At 45.3% G+C, this 18,151-nt stretch overlaps 1 protein-coding gene across 1 annotated transcript in view; it reads right to left on the reverse strand.

The window, feature by feature from the left end:
• Positions 1–7,395: 7,395 nt before the first annotated feature.
• dipk2ab (divergent protein kinase domain 2Ab) overlaps positions 7,396–18,151 on the reverse strand; it is a 32,324-nt gene continuing 21,568 nt past the window's right edge. Inside the window, exons 3-4 of the mRNA XM_031850180.1 lie at positions 14,919–15,222; positions 7,396–11,513 (exon numbers count right to left, since the gene is read on the reverse strand). Coding sequence (XP_031706040.1) covers positions 11,167–11,513; positions 14,919–15,222 — 651 coding nt within the window. The 3' untranslated portion in view covers positions 7,396–11,166. The remainder of the gene's footprint in view (positions 11,514–14,918; positions 15,223–18,151) is intronic.

Raw genomic sequence — 18,151 nt, forward strand, 5'->3', positions numbered from 1 at the left:
ACTGAGTTTCCTGCGCTCCCACTGATCCCATCAGATAAAGAGGAGGTTGTTTTTAAGGCAGCTTTCCGGCACGACACCCTATCAGATCTGTAGCCCCATCTTACTTCCTGTGTTTGAGGAAAATCCATGTCTTTTGAGACTGCTGGAGAGGCCATGTCAGAGTAATTACTGCACCATGATATCATCTATACCCCCACTCATCCCCTAATGGTAATAGAAGCTAAATCCCAGTGGTTTGGCCTCCTTTTATTTGCTCTCTCTGAATGTGACAGGATTTTCTTTTAGAAATTGGTATGATCTTTATGAATAAATCAGAAATAAACAAGTCATGAGAAGCACCGCCAGGGAATCCTCAACATTAATCCCTCTAAGCATCTCTCGTGACACGTAGGTCTGTTTCTTGCCACAAGGTTAACAAGGAGCTTAATGGTGTAATCCTCATTGGACTGTGCTCTTCAGGACTTATCTCCTGAGCCACGGGTCAAAGTGCACGATCCAGGTACAACCCCGCCCTCCAGACAACTCCATGACAATCTGAGCGCCATTAGCAAGTGCTGACCTATGTTTCCCTGTAAAACCCCGCCCCTCCCCTTCACTCTTGCCGGCACGCGGCCTGCACAACCCTCACCATCCATGATGGCTTATGGTGAGGGCTTGGGGCATTGTGACTGGCTGGTTTCACTATCAGCCGGGTGTGACCCACATCTCTCTCTCTGGCTAATCCTTTTGTTCTTGCGATCTCTGAATACCTAGCCTCATCTAATCCTTCGTGCTGCTTTATTTCAGCATTAGATTTCATCTCATCCATGCATCTTCCTGACGATGCCTTTCATTCCCCTTATCAATTGGTTGTGGATGTGCATTGAATCTCAATTTGCCGTATAGGCTCGAATGAAAGAAGAGGAGTTCTGGTCATTTGAAGTGTTATGTTGTGATCTCATCGTACCTCATCACCCAAAGCACATCAGATTAGTGGACAATGACGTATTACCCTGCATGTAAACACTAGAATGACTCACTCTATATGTACTGTCCATACCCTGAAGACCAGTCTCAAACAGTGACTTCATATATGATCCCCTCAAAACTCTTTGCGGCATTCAATACATCATTAGTTCACATATTCATGAGTTTCACAACAACTTGTTTTATCAAATTTGATTCCTACAAAACTCCAGACAGCGTGTCAGAACGAATATGCGCCACTACAATAACCACCGACAATTGATTGATCAGTTCAATACAACAGCTAATACACTGTGAAACATCGATGCTGACATTTTTATTTCTGCTCGTGAAAGGGCACGTTGGGGGATGAAATATGGAAAAGACTGTTTGGGCTACACTGACCTGACTGGATTGCACATCTCTGATGGTGATTGGAATCATGGTGGCTTTCAGGTTTAATGTGTTTTTTTTTAATGTTTTTTTAATGACACTACAAAGAGAATACGCCATATTTATTCTCATCTCATTCTCACAAGTTAACACACACACACACACACACACACACACATTTTTGCATGCACACACAAACACACTCCCAACCATACACACACAACCAAGAGGCTAACTGGTCGGAGCCCCTTGAGCTATTTGGAGCCCCTCAACAGCTAGCCCAGTATCTGCCTTAATGAATTAATAAAGCTTTCAGCATCTATTATACATGGAAATATACTACGTATGGAGGGGGTATCAAGTATTAAACCAATGCTGTACTGAAGTGAAGAATCAGTTGCAGACTTCACAGACTTGAGTTGACCATAAAAACAATGATGCAACAGCAAAACCAGAAAGTAAATGTTTAAAGACCAGTAATTAGGTGCACTATGCTGCACAAATACACAATTCTCCTTGACCAGAAATAGTTGATATTTGTTAACTTATAACTAAAGTACACCCTATGCCAACCATATCTTTCATAACCCTCTGAAATGATCAGCCTGTGGTATGTCCTCCTCCTCTATTTGCTCTGCTATATCTGTCAGTAAAAGTAGCCCTTCACTTCCTTTAATCAGCTCTTTTTCTGTCTTTTATGACCTTTTCCTGACCAGTGGAAGTGAAGGTACTTCCACAGACTTGATTAAAATATAGTGTATAAAGCTCACAAGCCCCCTTCAACTGTTAATGGTCTGGCAATTTCTTGTGTCACCGTCACGGCATATGAGAACAGGAGCCAGATTGTCCATGTAAGACACAAGGCCATGTGATCAGCCTTGACTAAAAAGAAGACGAGCTAATAGAGCTTACTAATACATGGTATCGGGCTAAAAGACTGAGGCTGAAGTTGTATGTCGCAGACAAAAAGCAGTTTCTATTTATGCAGTATTATTTGCATTTCCAAATACTGTTTTTCACATTTTATGATAAGAGAAAATGTTTTATAATGAGGACGAACCACGGTGTTTGTTAGTAGTTCTAAGTGCTTAGGTATGTCTTGGGTAAAATATATTACAGGGCAGGAGACGCTAAGATTTAGTAGCATTTTACATATCCTGTAATGATAAATAAATGAACTATCAAATGCTTCTTGGCTCAAAGTTAGGCTGGGTTAGGGTTAAAGCAGACAGACTTGTCTGTCTGGTTTTGGAAAGACTCCAATATCCAAGTTCTCCAAAGCATGATTGGCCTGCCATGCCGTGCTAAAGTTGCTAAGTTATGATTGGACAACTGTTGTTTGGGGGAGGGGTTAAGCCTACACTCAATTGCAAAATTAGTTTCGCAATACTTTTCTGGTTTCTATATTTCCCAACAAGTTGGAACATTTGCTTCTTGTGAGGAGAAAGATCGTTAAAGTGTCATGTGAGGGCAAATTCGGCACATAGTAGGAACTGCATAACTGAACCCAGTCGTCTCATGAGGTCGAAGGAGTCGTAACATTCAAAATGAAATAATGTAAAAACGCTGAACAGATTTACTTCATAACAGGGTGTAAATAGCACATGCAGTATCATCCTGCATGGTCCTGTATTCACCTCAGCAACGTCTGCAGTCACTCTCCACACCTTTCTCTTCTCTCTTTCCTTGCTGCAAACTCTCTGATTGGCCGTTCAACATCCAATTCATGCAGTATCTCACTTTCAAGGTCAGAATATCGCACGTCTCTCCACGGTGCTCAAATCTCATTTTCTCTCGACTCTAACTGTCCTGTTGTTTTTGACACCAACTTGCAAAACATGGAGAACGAAACACCAATTTGATCATCTGGAGATATATGATTAACCACCAACAATTGTGAGTATTGATAAGGATGCAGCTCCATTAAAAGTCTCTATTCTGGAATTGAAGAAGAACTGTTTTTAGAAGAAAACTGCAGAGGATTTTCTTTATCAAAGCCAAAAAGGAGCCGTAGATGACTGTACAGGTGGGCTGTTGCTGGAGGAAGGTCATGTTTTGTCTCAACACGTGGATGCACTCACATACCCGGGCCCTTTTTCTCCCATTCTCCCTCTCTCTCTCTCTCACACACACACACACACCCCTTACGCAAAAGAGAAAACTTGGCAGTCAGACACCATATCTACTCAACAAATTGCTGTCCGGGCTGCTGTTGGCCTGTGTGCATCATGTCTCAGCATTCGAACGACAGCTTTGAATTGCTTATTATGCAGTTTCTCCGGAGTGATCTGCTTGCACATGCAAGCAGCAATCTCTGTGCAGCAGCAGCTGACGAGGGAAACTATGGAAATAATTGTCTGTCGCTCCTTGTTGGCTGCTTTGACGTCTGGCGAATCCCTTTGTGGTGCACTAACCGAGTTGTTTGAAGTCTCCTTTAGTGTGGTAGGAAGTCGCATGGCGAGAGAGCGCGCGCCACATGCAAGTTCACATCTGTGGTTCATTCCACGATGCACAGTGTCAGAACGGATGGTGTGCAGATGAGAGTTTGGAGGGAAGAACATGGCTGAGCATAATAGCTGCAGGTTTGACCCCGGCAGATGGACAAGACAGCTTCTGAATGGAGATTCTTTTTTTTTTTCCAAATATCATCTTGTGTACATTCCAAGACAGGCCAAACACCCATACAATGGCAAGCTGTTGTGTCCACCCAAGCATTTGTTACCATTTAGAGTGTGAAACCTGCTGCTTGATGTTGGACATGGTGAGCATTGTGATGAATTGCTCTATTTTCATCAATTGCGTATGTGCAAAAGGCTCCGTTTGTGTGGATGTAATGATGTTTTCCACACTTGTATTTGGCTGTATTTTCTTTTTGAGTAAACATATCTGAAGCATTAATCAAAAAGTAAAGGAAATAACTCTAGGGTCTGAAAATCGACCCTAACAATGGATGTGAGTGTCTAGAGTTTATTCAAGCATTGTTTCTGAAATGTTTACTCCTGTTTCGCTTCAAATCAAAGAAGTAGAGAGCTGGGAATCTTTTAATAGCTGTAATCAACTTTTCATAAATGTTACACTTGTCAGAGGGGAACTACTGCTCATGTCACATTAGTAGAGGAACAAGGGAGTATGAATGTTTTGTCCCTGTTCCCCTTTCTCTTGCAGAAATAAATACATTTGACAGCCAGTAACTTTATCATGTTGCTTGCAGAGGGGACGCATGGTGAAAGAGTGCGTGGTGAACTTGCTGTCCGGGGTTATCCTCTGTGATGTGCAATTCTTTTACACAAGCTCACGTGGAGAAATTGAGCAAGAAGGAGAAAATCCTGGGCAGAACCCGCCGCCGTGTTAACAGCTTTGGCCGCGTGTCACTCAATGAGGGGCGACAGTCATCAGAGAGAATGTTCCATGTTGTCCACTCAAGTGTCACTAAGTGATGGACGCCTCCAGAGTGAGCCGGGCTGCAGCTCTGCAGCTGCCTGCCGAGCAAATGTGAAAAGCAGCGAGGATTTTAGCACTCCTTTTCACAGGCATAGTGGAGATGCCATGTTAGTTCACAGAGGGGTAAATATAGCGAGGAGAGTGTTAAAGATCTCAGTCTTGGTCCGGGCTCATGTCAGATGTGACGTCCTGTTCGTGCTCCGGATGGCAGGAAAACTAAGCATGTATCATGTGGATGCACCACCAAGGACAGGACAAGAGAAACATCTGGCCTTATGCTATACTGAGTTATAGGATTCTCCATGCATGCAGTTCAGTTTGTTCATAGAGACATATGTGATTTGTCTTTCCTACAGCGGAGTGCTGTGGTGGTGGCAGCGACCCGCCCTTCCAACATTCTGTAGCCTACCTCTGAAGTGGAAGCGTGAATAGTTACCGCAATCAGTGCAAATGTCACCTTGTATCATCTCCAACTTGCTAAACGCTTATTACATCTCGTCTGAGACCATATGGCGAGTGCCAAGAGTTAAGAAAAAAATACTTATTTCAGCTTTTCGCTCTGAAAAATACATTGAAATAAAGCCTGGATTTTTGAACAGATGTGCCCATCAGAATGTGATTCATTGAGCGAGGAATGCACGATTGGCATTCTCTGCTATCTAGACGGCTGGTGGTGCTCATACTGATCTGCGTGCATGCTGGATAATATGTTGTCTTTAGCGGGGATGAATGCAAGCCTGGATAAGTGAGTCTGCTGAAAAAAATGATGTTGATAATCATAGCCCTGGGTGCCAGCTAATGCGCCTGGGGAGACGGGGGGGGATGTGAGGTTGCAATCATCTGTCCAAGCAGGCCCCTCCAAGGCAGATGATAATGCGCGGTCTAAACAGCTGCACGGGTGGGTAATGGGATTGTGTGCATGCCGGTCTCCTGCTGGATAAGCTTCCCTGATAGCACCATTGACCCCTTCCCTGATAGGGAGTCACAGTGCAGCTCTATTTGGTGCATGTGTGTGTGTGTGTGTTTAGGTTGCAGGTGCCATATATGAGAGAAAAGGGCAACCGTAGACGTGTGCTGGCGGGGAGGTGAGGAGGTACAAGGTGTGCACATATACCCAGCCAGAAAGGTATAAGGGAAGAACAAATCAATAATAAGGGAGGACAGTTCGGGGAATGAAGGCCCGGGGGGGGTCATATTTATTGTGATTATACTTGTGAGATTCCTGTTCAGGTCTCACTGAGTCACCAGTAATCAAAGTTCAAGGAGGATTCTTGTTCGGGCGACTGCAGGAAGCAGATTCAATTATAAGGATTAGAATTTTGAAGATGGAAAAAAAAAAATCGCCATTTATAAAGTTGAGTCATATTAAGCTGCGTGCCCTCCGGAATAAGTGTTTAATTTCTCCGTTGGTTAGTTTTAACTTGAGACCGTCGTTCCTCTTTGTGAAAGCAGTTTGTGTCAGATGGCCAATTTTGCAATGGTTCTACAGACATATTGAGCAATCTTGCAGTTTTTTCCCCCTGATTTGGACACAGACGATTTGTCCTCTTTGGAGCTGTTTGCTGCCTCGTGCTCCTTTGAAAAACCTGCATATCAAACTGCTGATTGCCAGACCTCTTTAATAGCTGACATATGCAGTTAACAAGCATTCCAACTTGATACGACGCACCTTTGCAAATGTGATTAATTCAAAGTTAGTAATTTTTCTTGAACTTAAAAAGTCACAAAGTGAAGCGACGACACTGCCGACGCGGCGGTGCACAGTGTATATGCATGTGAAGCTTTATTCATATCGGTATCATCAAATTCAGCACAAAGCTTTGATGATACCTGGCTGACTCGGTTCAGTAGAGATAATAGAGACGTTCCTGAGCTGCTTTGAAGGTCGAAGTGTTAAAGCGGCGTGGCCTGTCCTGAATGCCCTTGGCCTTCAGTGACGAGCTTGGTTGCACACACCGCTGTTTCTCAATGAATTGTGTCAAAACGCACAGGACGAGAAGATCAAAATGAAACCAGATTAACTACAAACTCAAAAAACCCGGCTCCCACGATGCATCCTTTTGGTCCTTGTCAAGCATACTGTATTTTCAAACGAAGAAGAACTTCAGCCAAAGATTTGTGTGTTGGGCTGAAGTGTGCGACAGCTTTAAAAAAAAAAAAAAAAAAGAAGCTTCAGAAACAGAGCGCTATCTAAATGAGGCATAATAGATGTGAGAGTGACATAACCATGTTGAAGGGATGTAAGCAGCCTGACAGGAACATCGCTTCTAGCAACTCCTGTGTTGCATTAGTGATGGTTTTCCAGGAGGAGCCCACAAAGAGTCTTCAGAGCGCTCTGCTGAGCTCCAGCCAAACCCGGAAAAGCCCCCAAACAACAGGCCATGTGCACACAGGCGAGCTCTCCCTGACATAGCTTCACACGTTGTTATTCATAACCCACCCTCAACACTGGCTAAATCTATATCCCCCCCACTTCTAAAAAACATAAAATATATATATAGGTCATTCCGGTTCTAAAAATGGCCGTCTCTCCCTGGGGCTTGCCAGAGCATGAAATAGACTTTACATCACGTTCGCCAAACAGCAACCAAGAAACTTTCCTTTTTTTTTTTTTTCCATCGTTTATTTTTCATCCCCTTTTGTTGCTGTAATTGAACATATGGCAGTTCTCTATCTCCCCTCCCCCCTTTCACTTTATGACCTGAATAAGATATCAGCAGTTTTCCAGGTTTTGGAATATGACACGCGAGGCTAAAGTCCTGTAGAGATTTAGATAATATGGTTGCGAAACATTTTTACGATGCTTTCCACCTCTGCCTTTTCAGGACTTCCTCCACGCCGATAAGCAGGAATTCAGGGGTGGATTTCCAAACGCTTCGGATTTGCGAAGTGGCCCGATGTGCAAAGGTAGTCACGTGAGAGACAGCACAATTATATCCCTACCTGTTTATAATGCCAACTGTCCCCTCAACCAGTTGCAGACACATTACAATATCCCCTCTTCCTTCGGGTAGTGGCTGCAAAGCCGCACACAATACCCAGAAATAAGCTGCTCTCGCCACCATTGTAGCTTTGACAACTTTAGACTGCAATGTACGGAGGCATGCTCACTTGCAGCACATTGGAAAATGCAGGAAGGACATTTCTGGGGTTCTATTTGCTGTAGTTTGGAGTTTACACACTTCCCGATGCTCTTCCTCCACAAGCATATGGTCTCATTTTTTTTTTATTTCCCACCTCCTACATCTCCATTTCCAATGCAGAAACTCCCTGGTGGTTGTCCCTTGAAATGGCCTCATGTTTATTTAAACTCGGAGGGCCGCAGCGGAGCGCCTGGTGCCCCATTCCTTTTTTCTGTGGTGTTTTCTTAAAGCCGGCCAACCCCAGGGCCATTCATCAGCTGGACTAAGTGTAGCTACAGCACAGAGGGCTAAACAGCACTTCACCACAATGAGTGTGACATCAACTATCCACACAAACCAGCGGGTGTGTCAAAGAGAAGCACAATTACAGAGGAGAAAGAGAAGGGAAGAGGTGGATAAATGACCATGGAGAGAAACAGAGGACAAAAAAAAGAGCGAGAGAGAAAGAGAGGCAGAGAGTGTCAATCATGTAGCTTCTAATTTTGGTTCTGGCTCGAGTACTACTTTGTTCCACTGTGGGCTTTTCTGCTACGAGCATGAGCTGGCTCAAGACACACAGAGAGGGACAGAAGAGCTATTGAATTAGCAAAGACCACACTCCACACACACCAAAAAATACCACACACACACACACCAAATAATGAGAAGGAAAAGAGTTTAGAGCAGAGTCAAAAAATAAAAGTGGTTACGAGTATTTTTGTATTGCTTACAAATACTGCTTGTCGTGTTTTTATTTCTCTTTTTAAACAATTACAGCTCCTCTGAACATTATGCTTCTAAAATTCAATGCAGCCACAGTAGAGCGATGGAAAAATGATCTCCCCAAATATGGATAAAAGAGAAGGACTCATGCTAGTTGAGTGGAGAGCACAACAAAGGGAACTCGGGCTAGGATCCAAATTAGAGGAAAGATGAAGATACGAAAAGATCAAAACCGAGGAGGAATGAGAAAAGAGGAATAGGAATTGGCAAACACCGACATCCAGCTGTGCCGCACTGAATCAAATGTTAAAGGCAACATGAACCAGAGCCAAACGGCCCCGAAGTTAAATTGGAAATAATAAAAAGATTGAGACAGAATCAAGAAGAGTCCACACAGAGCATATGTGTATATATCTATATAGATCATTTATTTGAATATTTAAACCCACTAAAAGTTGTAAATACAACTTTTGAATGAAAAGGCACAGGAAAAAAAACAGATCAATCAGACAATGCCGATATACTCAAAAGAAAATGACAGTACAAAAGTGGACAGTTAGTTACGCACGTACAAATCCCTCCAGGTTCAACGTCCTCCGTACGGGGGAAACAGAAATATATATATATCAGACACAACAAAAGGAAGCCGGAAATCCATAAGCCAAACTTCTCTTTATTGCTTTTCCTAACCGACGGGGATCTCGTCAGCTCCCCGGGTCTTTGCAGAAGCAACTGCTGTGCCTTCTACTTTCCCTGTACACGGAGCAGCTCATATTTACTTAACTTTCTGGGCTGTCTGTTGACCGTGCTACACAAACACTCCACTGGGCATTTAGGGTCTGCTTCACGACATCAAGACAAGATGAAAGTACTAAACACGTGCAGCCAAAGAGGGGTTTTTTGTTTTTGGATGTTATTTGAGTTAAGATCTCTCATAATCCATAACCAAACGAGGCTGCATTTGTGATTATGCTTTTAATTCGTTGGTCCGCCGAGTGTTTAAATATTCAACAGAAATATCTGGGCTGCTAAATTCAAAAGTACAGGTCAAAAGCTGTTTTTCTGGAGCGAGGAAGTAATTTAGGATATCTTCATTCCCTTCCTTAACATTTACTTAATGGAGCTTACTGCGCTCAGCACTAGCGGGAGAAGTTTGAGGAAAGGATTCATTTATCAATTACAGACATTTAAAGAGAATTTGGCACTGGAGGCCACTACTACGCTGCTTTATTGTGTTTTCTAGTCCTCTAAAGAATCACTTCTTTTCCTCCTTTCATTTCTTTATGTTGTCGAAGAAAAGAATCCCTCGGTCAATCTGACCATCATCCATCAATGGTATGGAAAGGTTAAAGCACAGGGGGGTCATGTGACATTACGTATGCCCAATCGTAGACTCCTATACATCTGGATTAAGCTCTTATTGAAAAAGATAAATCAGAATGCAGGCCTGTCGGCTCGGATAGGATTGTGTACACATTACGGTTCCTTTGGACAGCTCTACTGGGGAACAACTGGAGGGAAAGGTGCCGTCACTCTGTACTGCTCATGGTACTTAATATTACATATAGCCTCTTTGGTATAGGCACATCTGCATCAAGGGACCACCACTGTCCAATTATTCCTTTTCCTATGTGCAGCTGTTTCACTCCAATTGAAAAGAGGAAAAAAAACACACACACACACACACACACACACACACACACACACACACACACACACACACACACACACAAGAGATGATTGCCACAATCCTGGAAATCAAGTGATTGACTGGAGTAGCAGGAAATTAGACTTCTATAGCCGTCAAGGGTTATCTTTTCCTCCTGCATGTAAACCAACCCCCCCCCCCGCCTCTCCTCTCTACCTGCTGTAGCTCGGCCTTCCCTGCCAACTGACAGTAGGAGATTCATGCAACCTCCGCCTTCCCTGCAGCCATGCTACAGAGAAAGGAAACGCCGTGGCACAGCAAAAAATGTAAACGCACCAATGTACTTGAATTCAGCCCTGAATGAAATAAAACAAGAAATCCTGGGGGCAAAATGAAACGGGTGTTAAGATTTAATGTTATCAAACAAAAACAGTTGTGATGGATTGAGGAGGATGGATGGGGTCAGGGCCGTGCGATGTTGCTGCTCTTGTTGCTTGGATGCTCTGGTTTGCAGTAGCCCGAGTCCAGTGCAGGAGGCGTTTACCTGAGCCCTTTCTCCCCCACCCCACCCCCAAAGGATGGCAGCCCACCCTGGGAGAGGAGAGGTTACCTCTATCCCCTCTCTATCCCGGCTCTAACCAGAATCTCTCAGCGCCACGCTCCTCTTTCTCACAGGAGCAAAGACAGGTTAAAAGCTGGAGCTTTAACAAATCTGCCTTGAGGTTTGGATTCTTACACTTCCTGATGCAAGACCTCGAACACCTTCCTGCTCCGGGGCGGGCAAAGAGGAGCGAATGACATCATGTACAAGAACCGGGGTCTCGAGAGTTCCGGAAGATAAAGAGTACAGGATCCAGTCTCTCAGTGCGTCCGGGCTAACGCCGACTCCATTCATTACCTGGCCGTGGCAGAGGAGGACGCGGCGGCTAGCTGTGTGAGGTATTCACGCAGTTCCTTGGCCGCCTGGAAACGACCGTAGCGCTTTTGGGGTCTGGTGCACTCGTCCAACAGGGTCACGAGTTGTCCGTCTTTGGCTATATGGGCAGGGGGGTCGTGGAGGAGGCCTCCGGTGGTGCCCCGCCATGTAGCGTACCGCGACAGCAGGTTCTGGCACACGGCGTAGTAGTTGTGGTCCACCGTCACCCTGGAGCACAGGGAGTCCTTGGAGAAAGACAGGCAGGCCTCCCGGTCGCACTCCTCGAACCGGCTCTCATACCACACATCGTAGCTTTCCGGCTTGTCTGTAAGGGAGAGAGAGGAGAGGCCGTTAAATGAACACGCCGCAATAAAAACACACTGGTCATAAAGTAGTCAATAATATTAACATAGTCGGAGGTGCACAACATTCATTTCAAATGTATAAAGGCATTTATTGGGTCATAAGCTTTCTTTCTTACAGCCTTCATCAGGTGAATATGTAATGAGGTCGGGATGTATGGGGTCCTGCAAACTTTGTCTGAAAATCAAATCTCCAAAATGATGTTTTATCAGAGAGCAATATGCATTTATATATTTTTTTGCATATAGCGTAGGAGTTCCAACCAGCCTGCAGTTTACATTTCATATGGCTTCTCAGATTTTTTTTTTCTTTAACAGTTATTAGAATGTGGGACAGGTCTACATGGGACATTTGAAGGACAACTGATGAACAGTTTGACTCAGTTTGGTCACAAAGAAAACTGTTTGCAAATTATTCGCCGGGAAATCAACCTGACCAGAATCCGACAGCGCCGAGGTGCCACATTTGACAACCCACGGGCACAAACATGAAATTCTTTCTCAAAAGCACACGGCAAAACAACTCTACAATCTAAACTTTCATTTGACAGAAATGAAACACTTTCCAGATTTATCGAGCAAATAAAACTCTCCAGCTCATTTCACATTGCTTTTTCTCTTCAGAGGATTGCGCTGGGAACAGAGGGAGCCGAGGAAATAGCCTGGAATGACGAGAGAGCTATTCGTTTGTGCATTAAAAAGCAGATCAATAACATTTTTGGGGGGGCAGTGGACCCGGAGGATGCAAACACATAATCAGTGTATCAGCGATGTAATGCACTTCTCCTCTGGCTCATCAGAACAACTCAATCAAACATCCAGCGCTGCCCTGTTAGCAAGGGGCCCCTGTGGCCCCCCCCGAAGAGGAGGGGCACATCAACCTCAATCAGTGAGGGTGATGGAGATGGATCTGACTGTTTGTGGACACCACACACACACACACGTGCATATAAAGATGTGCGCGCACAAGCGGCAAGGTGAGCTGAAAGCAATTAATGTTTCAGAGCTGGCCATGCATCACACCTCAGCACTGATTGACAGATGGCATCGGGAGTGTCCCATTCTTGTTCGCTTGCACTGACTGACTGACGGACGGACGGACGGACGGACGGACGGACGGACGGACGGACAGACACACGCACAGAAAGAACGGCTAGAAAAGAACAAGCAGGGAGGAGAAGGTTCGTACTCAAGGACAACGATGAAAAAAGAACTTTGAGACTCGGCTGAAGGCTAAAAGAAGTCTACGGTTGTTTTATTTGCACCCCAATCCCTTCTGTTCTACTCTCACTGCGGGCCTGAGCCTAACAAAGCCACAGCATTTCCAAAGCAAACGACATTATTTCCAATTCAAATAGGTGGGAGAGCCGTGGGTGAGGCGAGCCTCTCTCGTCTCCTGCACCTTCCCTGTTAAGGAGCTCCGGTCGGACTTACATTCACCTCACTCCTCCGCCTTCCCAGGACTACAGAGAAGGGACATAGGGCCTGAAATGCTTGTTAGCGTGGCCTTACTAGTGGCATTCAAGAGTACGAGCCGGGTTTAACAATGCATGCCTGTGTTAGAGTGCATTATTGAATGTGAGGGAAAGAGAATGTGTGTGTGTTTCAGATGCGGTTGCATTTGTGTATGCCAGGGAGCGATCCTGTCAGGGAGAGAATAGGCTGAGAGTGAGTGAAGTGTGCGTTACATTAAACAGCATGCGTTTCCAAAAAAAACACTATGAACTCAATGATGGGGAATGGCTCCTTCCATTGTGCAAACACACGGCGCCGCGCGCGACACCGGACACAGCATGCGTTTTATCTCGCCCGAAATCCGCCGCATCAATATGGATGACCCCAACGAGAGGGGGCGGGACTGCGCAGCAACTTTCTTGCGCGTTTGACTTGCAAATCAATTGGCCTCAGTTTAGACTGATGAGATCCGCAACACACTCTTTAGCTCGCTTTCAATCTCGGGATCTAATTGTGGGGATCGGCTTCTCGGGGTGTGTGGGGAGCCTTGGGAGGTTACCGCGCCTATTTCCGGCTTCTTTCTGACACACGGCCATGACCTCGTAATGCTAATTACCGACCGCCATCCCTCTTCATGCCGCGGCAGGCACGCACACGCACACGCACACGCACACTCTTGGGGCTTACACTCTTGAATGGCCAGGGTAAGCAGCTTGAGTTGTCAAGCTCTAAATGTGTCTGCTAGACAAAAGAGAGTCTCAACCTGGATCGTGCTTTGGGACTTGCAAAGGGCTACTGGGACAGGGTGGAAAATTGCAGCTACTGGCAATAAGGTGAAAATGCACACTTTTGAGTATGGCGCATACGCGCACCAAAATAATTGCTCAGGAAATCCACAACAAGGATTCGAGTGGGAAAAAACCCCACAGGGCACGTTGTGGTACTTGGATATGTTACACATCTATATGCGGTTTTCTGGTGTCAGATCTTGCAATTTGGCAAAGCAGCATTTAATCTCAGGATAAATTCATCACACAACATCCCCGCCAACTAGAAACCTACACAAACACACACAATAGTTCATATCTGTCACAGGGCACAATGGTGGAACCTCAACACCTTGCGACACAACAGTTTATCACTTTAATAGGATTTCTGCGGGAAGGGATAAATCTAAGAGCCTGAATGGGTGGTCGTCCCGCTCTTTGAAGTAGCCCCAGGATGGAGGACTGAGGGCTAGAAAAGTGTGTGATGTATAGCTCTCTCTGTCCTTGTTATGAGGTTTATTCTGAGAGGCAAAGAAAAAAAAAAAAACTAGGGCAGCGGAGATGGCTTGTTATCTGAACTATCTTTGCTTTGATGGGGACGAGGGTGTCGGAGGAACAAGCGGTGCTGAAGAAGTGTATTCTAAGAAGAGAGGAAGCTTCGAGCGTTTGCTAAGTTGCCCTCAGCCAACTGTCCCTCGGGACCTTTATTCTCTCGAACCTTCATCACCGACTCATGAGCTACACCTGGTAGTTTTCAGTGTTTTCTACAGACTCCGAGCTGTGATCCGTGTTTGAGTCACACTTTGGCTTTTGAGGAGCTCTGTGATAAACGGTTGAAGGAGGAACAACTGCTGTAAGAGTAGACATGTCATGAATACACTTGATGGTTAATTATCACTTCCAGTTTCAGAGAAGCACTGATCACTACAAGTAAACAAACACCAAATTACAGCGCCATAATTTGAGGGTGGCATAGTCGTCAGTGTTAATGTAAATACTGTGAAATTGGGTGCATTTATCCAATTATGTAGCTCCAGGAGTAGCAATAGTTAAAAGGTGTAACACACATGGAATTGTCATAGCAGCTCATAGCAACTCTCCGACGTAGGCAAATACATCCTCACATGTGTTTCCGGTAACACTTACTCTGCTTGATCAGCCTTTTGTCTGCCACGAGGACGTTCTCGGCGTCAACAACGATGACCTTCCCGTCGCGCGGGCCGACCGCGAAGTTATCGAAGCTGACGTCGAGCAGGTAGAGGGCGAACTCAAAGTCGTTGTTGGTGAGCTGCTCGGCGATGTCCATGAGCTGGCGTGCCAAGTCTACCCTCTTCTCCCAGGGCGCGTTGTAGAAGCTCCACAGCTCCTCGCCCACATAGTTGACAGCTACCATGCGCCCACACGCTCCCAGGTACTTGGCGAACGGCCACCCTTCATCTGATGGAAAGCTCTGGGAGGGGGGGGGGGGGGGGGGGGAACACAACAAATGTCAAATAAATAAATAAATAGATAGATATAAGATGTCAGGCTGTGTGATGTACAGTTGGCTGGAAAGAAAAACAGAAATACCCCATTGGCTTTTAAAAGCAAAAGGCTAACACATAAATTGAGAGAACCTTCACACTGTCAAAAAAAATTTGTTTAACTTACACAGAAACCAGCCTCTAAATAAAGAGAGACAAAAGGAAAGAAAACAAATCCCCACACATCAAAACACAAGGTTCCTGTGTGCTGCCTTGGGTAATTTTTTGATACACAATTCTAAGCACAATAGTTGAAAATCTGCCAAAGGATCACGAGAAACGGAGCCCGCGCCGGGTATAACGGATTCAATTTAATAAAAGAAAAAAAAAAAAAGGAGCCAGTTTGTGTTGAAGCCCCACAGCTATGAGCTGACGCACGCTGCAGTGCTTCCAGAGAACTGATAGGTGATTTGTGGCAGCAGTTAGCAGGAAAGCCTTATGTGTTGTGATGCAGCAGCGGGGCGATTTGAACTGCTGCATGATGTTGGCTAACCGCGTTGATGCAGTTTGGGCATGCTGACAAGAGTGCTGTGTATTACAAGGTTAAAACTGATTCATAATAAAGGTAATACCGCTGGCAGGAAGTGGTATTCCTGCTTGTGCTATTACCTTGTTATTATTAATCAGTTTACTCATAATAATAATAATAATAATAATAATAACGGTAGCAGGAAGTGGTATCACTGCTGCTGCACAAAACCCAAATCTCTCTCAGATTTACTCCAAACAAAAACAGGCACCATCATCTGCAAATCACTCAAAGTCGAGCGGTACCGTCTGCACAGGCAAACACACACACACACACCTTAAATGAGCTGGGTGTGAAGCAGCTGCATCTGGGAGATGTGCTCGGCTGCTAAGGGACTAGATTCTGTATGTTTACTGCTTCCATCTCTCTTTATGAGCTCAGGTGTCTCACACTTTCCATACATCACTTTCTTTTCTCCTGGTCCATTTTATTGCCAGACGGGGGGAATGAAATCCCCCCTTTTTTTTTGCAGGCCACACTGGTTATGCTACAAGCGAGAAGATCCCATCTTTTACAATAAACCCCCAGCCATAGGCTGGCTTAATGATAGCCCACAATGCCTATGTAACAAATCTCTCCTAGGCTGCCGTTTCTTGCAGGCAGCCGGCAACACAGACGCAGACGGAATCACGAGTGCTCACATTTCACAGGAGCCTCAGTAAAGCCTCCCTCTCTGAAACCCGATAGCATCGCAGATATGGCAGGGAACACACCGCGGCCCTGTAGGTGAGGTGTGAACTACTAGGACTGCTTCGTCTCACTTTACGCTTGTGGTAATTCAATACTTCACCAGCTTTCAATTTATGTCGAGATGGAGGGAGGGGGGGTTAAAATATGCATGGCTGCCCTAACTCCCTTTAAATTTTAATGAAATACAAATTATTTAAAAACATACACTTTAACCCCCTGCTGGCCACGCAGCTGCTGCATCTCAAAGACAACAGCTGGACCTCTGCCACAGAGAGTGTGGCTCGTTGAACGAATGCAGCTATGCAGCGATTGGAAGGTTCACTCCTGCAGCATTGGCTAGTGTTGAAGGCATTGTGTGTGCTGCTCTTCACCTCTTTTATTACATCCCTCGACTAGGCTGTAATTTGCTGAGCGTATTGAAGGCCGAAGCTACAGATCCCACCTGCGCTATCGAACAGGCTGAATACAATGAAGGCTAAAGGATGCCCTGTGAGGGGAGGGGTGGGGGGGGGCTTTGACTGGAAAAAAACAACTTTGCAATAATCTTGAAGATTCAAGCTCTCGATGCAAAAATGACTCAACCTTTTTACACCAAAAGCAGAGAGGCAGACCTTTACAGCGTGTAAATGTAGATCTACAGCACGGGCGTATCTGCTGTTCCCCTCAGTCTTAAGAGAGATCCACAACCACCACCACGGGGGGAGGACAATGATAAGTTGCAAACAATGCGGTCTTGGTTGAGCCCAATCAATTGTGGGCCAGACAAAAAGTCTGTCGAGGAAGCAGTACTGGCTTCCAGCAGCCTGTCCGTCCGTCTGTCTGCGCCTGTCATCCTTAGACTTGGCAATGACTCATTCCAACTTCCCCCAAAAACACCTCACTTAATAGCATACCTCATTTTCTGATATAGCAAACTTGACAGGAAGGAGAATCTGAGGAAGAAGACATGTCTCACAAAGTGAGAAAAATCCAGCAGATACGAAGAAACAAAGTATAATAGTGACTGCACCCCCCAAACACGGAGTGCTGGCAGGAAAGGAGACAATCCCAAACTACTGACATGTCGCAAGGCAACGGGCATTCCTACATGACAGATTTTAGGATTACAGAATTAACAGGCTAAATATCTAAAATGGCTTTCTAATTTCTGAGGTTGGTATATAAAGATTACGTTGAAGCTGGATCAGTTGGTAGTACATCCCTATTAGTCCCGCTTCCCTTTGACCCAGATTCAAACCTCAGATCGCTTTATGTTGCTGCAGAATCTAAGCGGCTCTCGGTCTTGTTGACAAAACTTAGCCTGTCCGATGTTACGGCTAAACCTGCTTTGTAAGACACCATCCATCCTCCCTCTATCTCTCTCTCTCTTTCACCCCTGCAGGGCGGACGGATAAATGTGGGGAAGGGGAGGCGGTGGTGGGGGAGACGGAGAGAAAGAGAGGCGGAGGGAGAGAACGCGATGGAGACGGCAAACAGGAGAGACAAACAAGAGTGTCTTTCACTCCTCTGCTCCAGTGGACAGGAGGAATAAACCAGCAAAGACCTGCCTGCTAAACACATCTCTCTCTTTGTTGTCAGGTTGCAGCCTGAATGGGAGCAAAAGTAGAGTGACGGCAGATGGGAGGGGGGGGGGGGGG

This window comes from Anarrhichthys ocellatus, unplaced genomic scaffold (assembly GCF_004355925.1).
Source record: "Anarrhichthys ocellatus isolate YVR2014 unplaced genomic scaffold, GSC_Weel_1.0 scaffold10, whole genome shotgun sequence".
In the NCBI taxonomy this organism is placed as follows: Eukaryota; Metazoa; Chordata; class Actinopteri; order Perciformes; family Anarhichadidae; genus Anarrhichthys; species Anarrhichthys ocellatus.